The following is a 13,476-nucleotide window of genomic DNA, read 5'->3' on the forward strand; positions in this document are numbered from 1 at the left end:
AAAAATATGAACTGAGCTAAACTGATTTTAGGGAAAAAAAATCAAATTAAACCAAAATGAACCAATTTTGTTTGATTCCTAGATTTACATGGCAAACTAAATTAAAATGTCATTTTTTTTTTTATTGTTTTGTTCCTTTGCTCATGTTTCTATTGTATTGTTAGGCTTCTAAATTTATATTTCAATATTTTATCAAAATAAAAAAGTTCACAGATCCAAAATAAGAATTCTATTTTTATTTCTTTCCATAATATAATAAAGATGCTAACAGAGCTTTCATACTATCCAACACTGTATTCCTCTAACCATGCACCCAAACAATAAATAATAGCACAAATCTTCCATGTTTTCTCAATTTAAAAAAAAAATCAACGATTTGCAGCAAATGACTTTGCAATCCTTAATGGCTATAAGATCTAAGCCTGAATAGTTTTCAGTCTAAACCAAAAAATAAAATCAAACCAAGCCATTTCGGTTTAATTGGTTCAATTTTTTGATTCTATAGGTGCGGTTCGATTAAGGAGTTTTAGAATATTTAGTTTTCAATTCGATTCATTGTTTTTATTAGTTAAAACTGAATAAACAGAATACCAAATAAGACAAATGATTTTCAGCCTAGAATGCATAAGTCATAAGGCATTCGCCTTTGTCTAGTTGTCCATTCAAGCCCAGAGAATAAAAATTCCCTAAAAACATTCAGTCTGCAATAGAAGCCCCTAAATTGTAAAATCCCTAAAAGCCAAAATCCTTTCGTCTATTTCCTTGTGCTGCCAACTACCAATGTGCCTCGCCTCCCTTCTCTCCTCTCTTCTCTCTTTTTATTCCTCTCTAATCTCTACCTTGTGTTGCTGTCCTTGTTAGTTGTCATTGTCATTGGCCTACAGTTGTCCCTTGGAAGTCCATTTGAAGCCAGCACAGCCCAGTAAGCCTTCCTTTCTTCTCTAGTCTCTTCTCTCTTGTTTGAACTTTGAATATTAAGTTTTGTAATTGTTGAAATGGGTATCAGTTTGAACAGTTTATGGAGTGTGGACTAAAGATTTTTGGCCTTACTGAATCACCTTTACTAGCCTTCAAAAACAGCCTGTCTCACCACCATTCTCTAAGCAGCCATGGCCTGCTGGATTTCTTTATTATTTTAGTTTTTATTTTTGGCTTTTTGATGAATTTAAATGACTACAAAGGTATTAAATGTCTCTAGATTTTTGAGTTTGTGTGAAATGCTTTATATGTTTAAATATATATTAAACTTACAATACATTAAGTTTAACTATTTAGGTGTTTGATTCTTATGACTATTTCTTTCTCCAAAATCATATGAGATTGGATATTCACATTTTCTTAAAATTTTGTGTCTAGTTTTTTCTATTTTTAATTTTTCTAGTTATAATACTGTCATGTCTTATTTTAACATTCTAGTTACTTATGATTTGTATGCTCCTATAGTGCATACATCTTGAATTTCAATGGAATTATCTGGATACTAATACTTTACATGTCAGTGTTTTCGGTTTAGTGTCATCTTGCCTGGATGTTGTTATGGCATATAAGATTAGGAGGATTGAAGTTTTTAAGGTGTTTCCATCTATTTGTAGGGCTTAATATGATATTGTATGCTAATTACTATATTTATCATATAGCAAGTGAAATGGATGGTAATTTTACTATCTAGTCTATTAAATTTATGGTATGCATCAGCTAAAACAACAATGGGGTTTTAGAAATTAGCATTAGTTATCTTGTCAAAAAGCTAGGAACATATATACTATAATGGAATTTCTAAGTTCTCAAGAGCATTTATTGATTTTATTGCTGCATTTATTCGATTTTGTAGTGGTTTTCTCTTTTTACCCTTTACTCTTTTAATAGCTCCAAATGGATTCTTCTAGTGGGCAAGAAGATCCAACAACTAAAAATACTGTTGATTCTAATTAAAAAGAAGCTGAAGCTAGAGATACATTTAAGTCAAAATCAAAAGAGGTTGTGAAGCAAAAGCCAATTAGGCCAAGGTCTCCAGTTTGGGATCACTTCACCAAGTTCACAAATACTTATGGCAAAATTGAAGGCACGTGTAATTATTATAGGAGAGAATTTTATTGTGATCCAAACAAAAATGGAACAATTACACGTAGGAATCACATGAATGCATGCAAAAAGCACCCACATGCCATTGAGACTAAGCAAACACAAGTAGCTTTGCAACCAAATTCATTTGATGAAGTTTTAGGGGATGTAGGCACACTTACTAGTTGGAAATACAATGAAGATGTAATTAGGGAGGCTCTTGTTTAAATGATTATAATTAATGAATTATCTTTTAGATTTGTTGATGGTGAGGGATTTAGAAGCTTCATGAAAGCTATATGTCCTAAGTTTAGGATACTCCCCTCCAACAACCACCCCCCCCCCCCCCCACCCCTGGATTATTTCACGGGATTGTTATCAAATGTTTGTTGAGGAGAGGATAACATTGAAGTCTTTTCTCAAGAGGAATTGTCAAAGGGTGAGTTTTAATATGGATACATGGACATCATTGCAATTAATAAATTATACGTGTATCATTGCTCAATTTATTGATAATGATTGGAAGTTGCACAAGAGAATTATTAATTTTTGTCCTATTTCTAATCATAAAAGTGGTGCCATCGGTAGTTCAATTGAAACTTGCTTGCTAGAATGGGGTTTAGATAAGATATTATTCACTATTACAGTTGACAATGCAAGTTCAAATGATGTAGCTATCTCTTATTTGAAAAAGAAGCTTGCAAATTGGGGTGTTAATGTTGCTAATTCTACTTACCTTCATATGAGATGTATGACACGTATCATTAATTTGGTTGTCATGGATGGATTGAAAGATGTTAGTGAGTCAGTGAAGAAGATTAGGAATGTAGTAAGATACATTAGGAGTTCTCTAGCTAGATTAAAAAATTTAAAGAGTGTGTTAAATATGAAAAAAATTGATGGCAAGACTTCTTTGTGTTTGGATGTGCCTACTAGGTGGAATTCAACTTACTTATTGTTGAATATAGCTCAAAAATATGAAAGGGCATTTGAGAGGTATGAGTCATAAGAAACTATGTTCAAGCTTGACATTAGAGAGAATGGGATGCCTGATTTTTATGATTGGTCTCAAGTTAGGAAAATAGCTAATATGTTGTCTCATTTTTATGAGTTGACTTTGCGTATTTCAGGTTTCCGTTATGTCACATCTAACATATTTTTCAGTGAGATAAGTGACCTGGCTTTTATATTGAACTAGTGGATGGGTAGTAATGATATTGAGGTGAACTCTTTAGGGTGAAAGAATGAGGGTCAAATTTCATAAGTATTAGGGGGATGTAGATAAAATGAATAAACTTATTTATTTTGCTATTATTCTTTGACCCTCGTGATAAATTTGAGTATACAGAGTATTCCTTTTGCTAAATGTATGGTAAGGAAAAGGGTGTAGAGTTGTTCCAAAAGGTAAAAACATTAATGAGTGAATTGTTTAATGAGTATAAAAGAAAGTATCAACCTAATGTTGAGCAATCAAGTGATAATAGTTCATAGATCTCAAGTGGTGTTATAAACTCTTTTGTAAGTCTTAAGCCAAAATTCTTTTTGAAACATCACTACAAGAAGCAAAAGTTGGAGGCTCTTGGCGGTGTAGATTCAAAAACAGAATTGGAAGTGTATCTGAGTGAGGCTATTCAAGAGGACAAGGAAGATTTTAATGTCCTTAAATGGTGGAAGATTAATTCTAAGAGATTTCCTATACTAGGAAAAATGGCAAGCGACATATTGGTTGCTTCAGTTTTAACAATTGCTTTAGAGAGTGCTTTTAGTATCGATGAGAGAGTGCTTGATGCCTTTAGCAGTTCTTTGACTCCTAAAATTGTGGAGGGCTTGATATGTGCACAAGATTGGCTTCGTTCGTCAAATAGACCAATAAGTATCGAGGAAGATTTAGAGGAACTTAAAAAGCTTGAAGAGGGTGTGGAATTAATTCATCTAATATTTCAATTTTATTGTTTCATATTTTCATTGGATATAGAGTTTCCATTTTCTAGAACACTTCAATTTTCAGTGCTATCATTTGTTGGAATTACCCATGGTTTAGCAGGATCAAGTTCTACCCTTACCCCTAACTATTAGATGTAAGTTTAATTGTTGAATATTTAGTATTGCTTTATGTCTGGTTTTAGTTTGTGCTTTTTAAAATTTTTTCTTGGATGATGACTTGGTCATTTTTGTCTACTTTGTGCAGGTTTCAAATGGGCATGGAATTGTTGGACTGCTAGTTTGTGCTTTTTAAAATTTTTTCTTGGATGATGACTTGGTCATTTTTATCTACTTTGTGCAAGTTTCAAATGGGTATGGAATTGTTGGACTGCTTTTGACCTCTTGTGATTTTGTGTTTTGCATGGATTTTAATCCTTCATGAACCTTATTTCGCATTGGATTTTAATCCATTATGGACTGCTCTTAACCTGTGTGTACTGTATGGTGTTTTAATGTGTGGACTTTTATATAGGAATGGCAAAATGTGTTATGTGTGTAGACTTTTATTAGTTTATGAAGTGATGTTTGCCGTTTGTATGGACTTTTATGCAGTTTAGAATTTGGATTTATAATTTCATGGCATATTTTATGTAGTATGGATTTATAATTTTATGGACTTATGGATTTATATGTTATGTTTTTTTTAATAGATTTTTATGTATTATTAATATTTAAAAGCAAGCTTTTTGTAAATAGTTTTAGGATTATTGTTAATAAATTGTTGTTTCTTAGATGAAAACATGTTATTTTGTAATTTTCCAATAATTTCAGTTTAATGCAACAGAACTAAACCAAACTATTATTTTTCAGTTTTGTTCGGTTCAATTATTTTTAGGTGATTGGTTTGATTTGGTCCACTTTTTTAAGCGATTCAGTATTTTGGTTTTTTGTGTTCAGTTCGATTTCAAATCAAACCAACCAAATGCTCCCCTAGCAAGATCTTCCATGCTGTACGCTCAAAACACATTGCATGATCTCTAGTGGAAGCCCAAGACTTCACATGTTGCAAAGAGAAGCCCACTGTGAGACAGCAGAGAGCTTGGGGCAAGAAGGTGATTTCATAATTTTGACCATGATGTTAGTGGTAAGGGAATGAAAGGAGGAAACATATTGGAAGTGGATAATCTGCTGAAGTATAAGGAGCTATGACGACTTTAACGCTTCAAATTTTATTATTTTAAATAAATGGTTGTAGTCAAAAGTACTAAAAGGGAGGGAAAAAAAAAAAAAAAAAGAATGAAAAGCATCGCTTGGACGTTAACCCTAGGCTAATAAAGTGTAAAAGTCTCAAACAACTACACCAGTATACACCTCTATCTTTAGACATGTGTAAAAAGGTATATATCAATTCGATTGGTTAACTGAAAATTGTTTGCCTAACTGAACCAAAATTTTCAAAAATTAAAACCAAATTGTTTAATAAACCAAACTGAAATTTTAATTTTATTGATTTGATCGATTTAAATCAAATTCTACTCACCCTAAACAAGATCTCCTATCCAATTTCAACGCTAGAAAAAAATCATCCCACTTAAAAATGTGTAATAAAAATGATACACAAGAAACACAAACAACTAGTTGGGCCAAAATGAGCTCTAAATCATCAGTTTAGTGACACCATTCCACATGAATACACGAACACAGATTAAAGACAAAACTAAATTGCTTAGTGACACCATTCCACATGAATGCACCAACACAGATTAAAGACAACTAAATTGCTGTTAAAACCATGATAATTTTAATAATTTTTTGTCCTATATAACCCGCTCACGCACACTCTTACCACACGATGTGAGATCCCGAGAAATCAACTCCTGAGCACTGTCAACTCACTCACAAACCTCACCACACGATATGACGTCTTGAAGGATTAATCCCTGGACACACCCGACTCACTCGCCGACCTCAACCAAGATCACCCCGTGAACTCTCACCTCTCCTTTGTTTTCACTCAAACTGTTCTTTTTTTCTCTGTCGAAGGTGAAGAATACATGCACACGAATCAGGGACAGAACTAGACCAGTGCGCAAACCATGACAATTTTAACAAAATCCTTGATCCTATATAACCCACTCACGCACACTCTCACCACACGATGTGCATAATTTAGTTTGCTTTGCTATATTGAATCTTAGCATAAGACATCTCTATCAAGTAATAATAATTATAAACATCAGCACTCTTTTAGAGAGAACATTTATCCACGGAGCATATGTAGGCAGACTTGACACATACCTTTATTTATCTCAAAGTACCATAAAATATAGAAAACAGATATATTTTTATATATTCCATCCTACAGAAACACAAAGTTCCTTCCATCAGGAAATGAGCAGCTTCTGTTCCCTTCCCCACCTCCATTACAAATCTTATTAGTCTTGATTATACAGCTAAAATACCTTCTTAATAAAAGTTTGTTGTGCATGTTCATAATAGATAAAAATTCCTTCCCTTGTTAGCAAACATAAAGACTGTATTTCACCATCAGCTACAGCTAATGCTATAGCATCATGTTTAATTTTTAGGACCAATGTCCTTCAGGGCACAGATCTGCTCCTCTCCCATTGCAGACATGACAGTCACCACAAGGTCTTTTCCCTCTGCAAACCCATCTTTAATCTATAAACACAGAATACCATAAATTCAGTTTTTGGAGAGCAGAACCAACACACTTGTGTAGAGGTAAAGATAAACTACACAAAAAATTGTGCCGCTCAAGTAAAAAGGCATCTAAGCAAGCACCGGAGAAGGTCATGCATGTGCGGTACCTGGCTGAGCAGATTTTCATCGGTGGGAAGCCTCAGATCATCTTTGGTGTTTCCATTTTCAGTCAGAAGACTCACCTAAAGGTCATTGAATCACAATTAATTAAGATAACTATGTTTAGAAGTACTAGATTTAACAATGCAACTCAACTCAACCAACAATGCAACTACCAATAGAAAATTTTTTTCTTTTAAAAATGGTCCCTTGTGGCCATTTTGTTAGTGTTCCTTGAACTTTATAAAAATAAAGCAAAATCTAATTTGCATGAGAACTCAACTTAGCCTCAATCCCAAGCCAGTTAGCGTTAGCTATATGTTTTTTTTTTTTTTTTCCTTCTATTCCACCTGGTTTTAGAGTTGCAATGATTGAAAACAAGTGTTCTCCTTCTTAACATTTCTGTTCAGAGTTTCAGATAAATTTAAAAAACATTACTTTGAGATCCATATACTTGCACACTCAACAGTTAAATTTAAGAACTCCCCACTTCTTTTACAAGGAGAACCAATTACAGAGAAGTTTGTGAAGTCAAAAGTATCCATATTAAAAGTTCACATAGTAAAAAGGAACATTTATAGGAGGAACAATCATAATAAAGAAAATATGTTAAGGTGATAAATGAACTACTTGTCAAATTGATCATTTTGTTACTTTCTGATGTGTGGTGGAAAAAAGTAATCATTTTGTCCCAATAAATTAGCAAACAAACAATCAACTAAAAAAAAAAAAAAGAAACAGTATTCCATCAAACAGTCATTTGAAACTATACAACTAAACAAACTTACAAAGCCATCTTCAGAGATATCAATCAGCTGATAATCAGTACGATTAACATGAGGAACCTGTGAAGCACAATAAATCAATAGAAATACAAAACCAATCAGCCAAGTAATCAGTACTGAAAACTTAAAAAAAAAAAAATATATATATATATATATATATATATATATATATAAGAAGCAGAATAAGCAGACACTAGTATATTTGTATTACATCACAATTGTGGGATGAAGGAACAATATCTTCAAGTTTTTTTGCATTGAATATATCAATTCCAACGAAGTGGCACTTAGCATGACCATGTTTCCCTGTCTTTGATGTTGAAACCTCCACAACCTGTTTTCAATGGGAGTAGAAGGCATAAATATTAAAGGTTGTGCATCATAAAAATTCAAAATTTGACACCACTACAGTATGGAGGTTTCTACAAGCTGTCACATCTTCCATTATCATTCTTCTACAAAACTATTACCCACTCCAAACTGAACCCCTAGCACTTATTAGTTATTGGTCTCCAAGTAAGATTGATATGATTAATGTTAGAATCTTGGACTACGAAAAAGCAGTAAAATGGATAGTTGATAGAAATTATTTAATACTTGAGCAGCACTGGCTTCCCAAATTAGTACAACTGGGCCTGGAATCTAGTTTTTGGCTTACATTATAAACGGCATCTCATGGTTACTGTGCCATCATGTGGACCAACCTGACCATCTAAAATGTTTCTTTAATTTAGACATTTGGCTCTGACATTTTTCAAGTAAACAAACTTTATCATTGATTGACTTTCACAATTCTTTATGAGATGCCGAAGTGGAGTATGTACACATAAAAAGTAAATGCATAATGACACATGAGTGAGATAGTTCCCATTGTATGGAAGTTTCCACAGGGCTACAATTTCACACCTCCATCCAACATGACACATGGTTGTGCTTTGTGATAGATGCCAACAAGGACATCCAGAAGGGTAAATAATGCCAAACACTTACCAAAAGTACATTAACCATGATAATATATCCATGTCATTTGGTCAGTTCACTAATGCGAAACCACGAAACACAGATGTTAGGACTCTCTAATGCAACAACAGCTATTTAAGAAAATAATAAAAAAAAACCCAAAATCAACAAATACTGATGAAAGGCATCACACAAGTGGACCAAGTGAAGCTCAAAACTGGGATTTTAAGCTGCTAATTTCAGAATCTGATGTCCTGATACAAAATTACAATAGGAGATCCAAAATGTTATCTATAGCTATAGAATAATACATCTCAGGATACAGCATCAACCCCAACCACAACTTTTCTCTTAGACCCACGAAATTATAGATTTACCCAGCAATCTAGAAGAGGTAAAAACAAACTCCACACAGACCTTACAACCTTTTTTTTTTTTTTTGAGGCATTAAACTATAGAAAACAGAGAATCAGAATAAACCCATAAGAGATCTGTTAAAAACAACACATTTGCAGATGCAAAATAAAAAAATAAATTAAAAAAAAAAAACCAAACCTTGCAGGGACGATTCTTGATAACGATGTAACCATTCTTGCGGATGGTACCAGCTTGTTGAGGATAAGTCTTGGAGGCTCCAGCATCGGCCTTGGACTCGAAGTGGTGTTCCTCGTCCGACATAGTTATTTCCTAGGGTGGGTTTGAAATCTGAGAAATGGAAGAGGTGACTTGTTTAATGCGCTCAAGTCCTCTTTATGCAAAAGCCTTGAGAATCAGAGGATCATCATCGTCTTCCCTAACCATGGTTAATAACATCATTCATCTCGCCCGTTCATTCATGCCTAGGGTTTAGCCTTTTATATTTATATAAAAAATTAATAATTCTTAATTTATTAAATATTATTTGCTAGCACTGTATATTTAATATAATAATAATTATTATATATAAAAATAAAAATAAATATAATCATAATTATTTATTTTAATTTTTTATTTATTATTAACATCACTAAAATTACTATTCATTCATCATCTCCGTTCTATTATCACGACCATTACTATTATCACTCACTTTTATTATCGTTATCACTGCAATCACCACTTATACTGCTATCACTACTTTGTCACTATCACATTTACTGTTAATTGACCATTATTATCAACACTATCTCATTTTATCACCATCATCACTTAATTATTATTATTTTATTTTTATTACCATTACCACTGAGCCCTGTTATCACTTAACTATTAATAACTGTAACTAATATTACTTATTATTAATATTATATATAAATTAAATATTAAAATTAAAATATTATCATATTAAATTATTTATATTTTTAATTTATAAATAAATATAAAAATATAATAATAATTATATTATATTAAAATTTTAATCATATTACATAATTAATTATATTATAATATATTATTTTTTATCAAACTTAGCCTTATTTCTTTAAATAAATTGGTTAGAACTTCATTTTACTATATTATGAGTGTTTAATGCAAAATGAAGTTTTAATTAGTTTATTTAAAGATATCAACTAATTGAGAGGCTTATAAAATTACTCTGGCATTTAATTTTTGTTATTTTAAAATTAATAATATTAAAATTTCAAATTTATCATCAAACTAATTATAAACTTTTCTTATATTTTAGTTTATAATATCTTAAATTAAATTGTGTTTCATTTTCTAAATTTAAAATTTAATCATATTTTAATTTTAAATTTTAATATAAAATATTTTCATAAATAAAAATTGTATATTTTACCTTGATTATAATATGAAATTTAAATAATTAAATTAATGAATTTTATTTCTTTAATATTAAAATTTTGTATGGACTTGTGCCTTTATCCTTTCCATAGTCTTCATAAAGTTTTTACTTTCTTGGTCAAAATTTCTAAAAGTGTTATTCCACTAAGTGCCTCATATCCTCTATTTTAAGAAGCGGCATCTATGCCTTTAAATAAATAAATAAATAATCACTACTTTACCATATAATATATGAAAATTCGAATTAATTTCACCTAAAATATGTGATTTTAATATTTTTAATTTTTTTCTTCATAGATGAACTTTATGGAGCTTAATATATAATCTTTATCTTAAAATATTAAACTTTAAGTTTTCCACCTTGAACATTACTATTTTGTTTATAATTTATTAAGTGAAATTTTCTATAGGACTAGCATTAAAATTTAAGTGGACTGCGGTGAAAATTAATACATTATTATTAAAAAAAAGTTTAATTTCATTGATTAGATAGATTCCAAGCTTAAACTCAAATTCTATTATATTAAAGAATATAATTTTAATAATTTTTTTAATTCAATTAAAAATTAAATCAATCAATAATATATTTTTTAATGAAAAAAAGAGAATTCAAAAAAGTACACTTAGTGTAGACAAAAAAAAAAATCCTCATTGGCTAAATTATTTTAGCCCATTGATTATATATGAAATTAATAAGTTGAAAACTAAATCCAACCATTGCCACACCATAAATATATTAGCTATTAAATTAACATCCTGCTGCAACCATCAAAAGAACAGCTTTTTGAGATTTTGTCTTCTCTCCGCCTTGTCTTTTTTTTTTTTTTTTCAGATATATATACGTATAAGATTTATTATATAAGTACACACATCTAAGTAATAGCTAACTGAATAGTATACATATCACGTTTATACACACACATTCAAAGCTAGTCAATCGATGTGAGATAAGTCCAAGACTAGAAGCCACACATATTAATCAGCATGATAGCTTATTGATCCACATACACAAACTCGAATTAATTTTTCTTTTGATATATATACATATAAGACTTACTTTATAAGTACATATATTCAAGCAATTGCTGACTAAACGGTGCACTTGCCACTTTGTCTTCTCTCTATAAACTCTTCTTTTTTTTTATCTCTCTTCATCATTTGTATTTTTCTTTTCCTCCTTTGAATATCCTCTTTGGGATATCATTAGTGTTTATATTCCGAATATTTTTTTTCATTTTTTTGCTTTTTTTTTTAATAAACTCTCAAACTTATGACATTTGGAATAGATCTAAATTTATTTCCTCATTTTGTTATTTATTAGAAACAGATGAGATTTTCTCTGTAATATTAGGTTCTGCTCTCTTCATTATTAGAAGATTCTGTCTCCTCTTAATGGGGTTCTGTTTTATTATTATTTCTTACAGTATTTGATGCTTTTATTTGGTAATTTAAAATATAGTGTGAATCTTTGACTATTTTTTGTTAGGTACTTTGGATCTTCAAGTATAGGTAATGACATTCTATCAATTATATGGGTAATGATCTCCTGTCAATTGAGTTTAGCAATGTGACTTATTTCTACATTGAAGTTTAGTGATTTAAACTTTTTTGCGAACTAAAAATAATAAATTCTCGAAAGAGTAGTGTTAAAAATTTTTTTTTAATCCAAAATAAAAAAATGACTAATTACTACTTGGAATATTATTCTTCTTTGTCCAAATCATCTCTAAACATAAGTTTTCAATTATCTGTGTTTGCATTTTTTTTTATAAGAAAATTTTGCTATAGTTACTTATTAATGAATTGTCAAATTTTCTTAAAAAAAAAAAAAAACTAATCAATAGCATTCAATTATCTAGCCATTCAAAATAAGGATAAATTATAAATTTATTTTACCCTTATACAAAAGTTATAGGGAATTGTTTAATTTTTAAAAATAAAAAAATCAACATTGAATATATATATATATATATATATATATATATATATATATATATATATATATATATATATATATAAATCCTCATTTTTAGTTTTAAAAAAATAAAAACATTTTATATGAAAATTAAAAATTAAAACATTGTTAAATATAAGATTCTCGAGGAGTCTAATCCTTGTAAATTAAAAATGGATATAAATAATTTATTTTACATTAATATTTAATTAAATGAATTATATTTAATTATTTTTTTGTTATATTTTAATTTAGATTTCATTAATGCGTCTATATAACTATTTTTTTTTATTATCCTCATATAATCATAACATGAAAGTTAAAATTCATTATCAATAATCTAATTTTTTAAGGTATAATTTTAAGTTCTAAATTTTAATTCTTTTATTGATATATTAACATCTCAAAATACAAACATTATCCATTGGAGACCAGCATTCCTAATTATCTAGATTCTTAATTTCACTTTAATTTGACTTTTTCTTAGACATTAATCCATTATAATCACACTCCTCATCTCCAAATAAGAGTTTACTTGATCCTATATAAGGGACTTAAGTTTTTATAGTCAAGTATGCTATTCTCTTTAATCAATTATTCTCAATCTCAGTTTTAATTACTTACTTAATCAAAGTTTTGATGGGATCCTTATCTACCAAAATTTTTACTTCTAGTTTCGGCGAATGAAAAATCATTGAGTCCTCCTCTTTATAGACAACACAAAGAAAGAGATCCGCTAATAGTCAAGAAAAGTAATTAGTGAACTTATGAGAGATGCTTAGAATTAAGGGTTGCCTTGGTCTTTTCTCTCTTGTCTTGTAGGTCCACACCTGAAGGAAAAATCCACGAACAGCATCAATGTTGTCGTTTATAGGAATGACACAAAAAAAAGTTATCTCTTCCTTATATTACTTATATTCGGAACACAAAATAAGGGAAGAAATCAAGCAAGTGGATGTTTGTGGTTTGCGATAACCTAGCTAAAAAATGTTATTCTTGTTGTTTAGGAATTCCTTCAAAGTATCTAAGAAAATCTCCAAAGGATATGGTGCCCACTAAAGAGCTAACAATTGCTAAAAACTCAAGGCATCTATCTGCTTGTAAAGAGTCTAAGGCATAAGTTTATCCTAAAAAGCATCAACAAGCCTACTATGGCACACGTCTGCCCAAATAGGCATCGATAAGCCA

General features: G+C 30.2%; 1 protein-coding gene and 1 long non-coding RNA gene across 3 annotated transcripts; one reads left to right on the forward strand and one right to left on the reverse strand.

Annotated features, from left to right (window-relative positions):
• The first annotated feature begins 680 nt into the window (after positions 1–680).
• LOC110668089 (uncharacterized) lies at positions 681–5,221 on the forward strand. Of its 2 annotated transcripts, XR_002497461.2 has the most exons (3): positions 684–922; positions 4,250–4,356; positions 4,942–5,221. It is a non-coding gene; the product is annotated as an uncharacterized LOC110668089 (long non-coding RNA). The 2 variants fall into 2 exon arrangements; XR_002497460.2 differs by lacking the exon at positions 4,942–5,221 and having other exon boundaries at positions 681–922; positions 4,250–4,616.
• Positions 5,222–6,262: 1,041 nt separating this feature from the next.
• Positions 6,263–9,360, reverse strand: LOC110662073 (eukaryotic translation initiation factor 5A). Its single transcript, XM_021820944.2, has 5 exons — positions 9,108–9,360; positions 7,804–7,926; positions 7,596–7,652; positions 6,816–6,890; positions 6,263–6,666 (listed from the first exon to the last, which is right to left on the reverse strand). The coding sequence occupies exons 1-5, from the start codon at positions 9,228–9,230 to the stop codon at positions 6,562–6,564; spliced, it is 483 nt and encodes a 160-aa protein (XP_021676636.1). The 5' UTR covers positions 9,231–9,360; the 3' UTR covers positions 6,263–6,561.
• Positions 9,361–13,476: the final 4,116 nt, after the last annotated feature.

Source organism: Hevea brasiliensis, chromosome 17 (genome assembly GCF_030052815.1).
Source record: "Hevea brasiliensis isolate MT/VB/25A 57/8 chromosome 17, ASM3005281v1, whole genome shotgun sequence".
NCBI classification, from domain to species: Eukaryota; Viridiplantae; Streptophyta; class Magnoliopsida; order Malpighiales; family Euphorbiaceae; genus Hevea; species Hevea brasiliensis.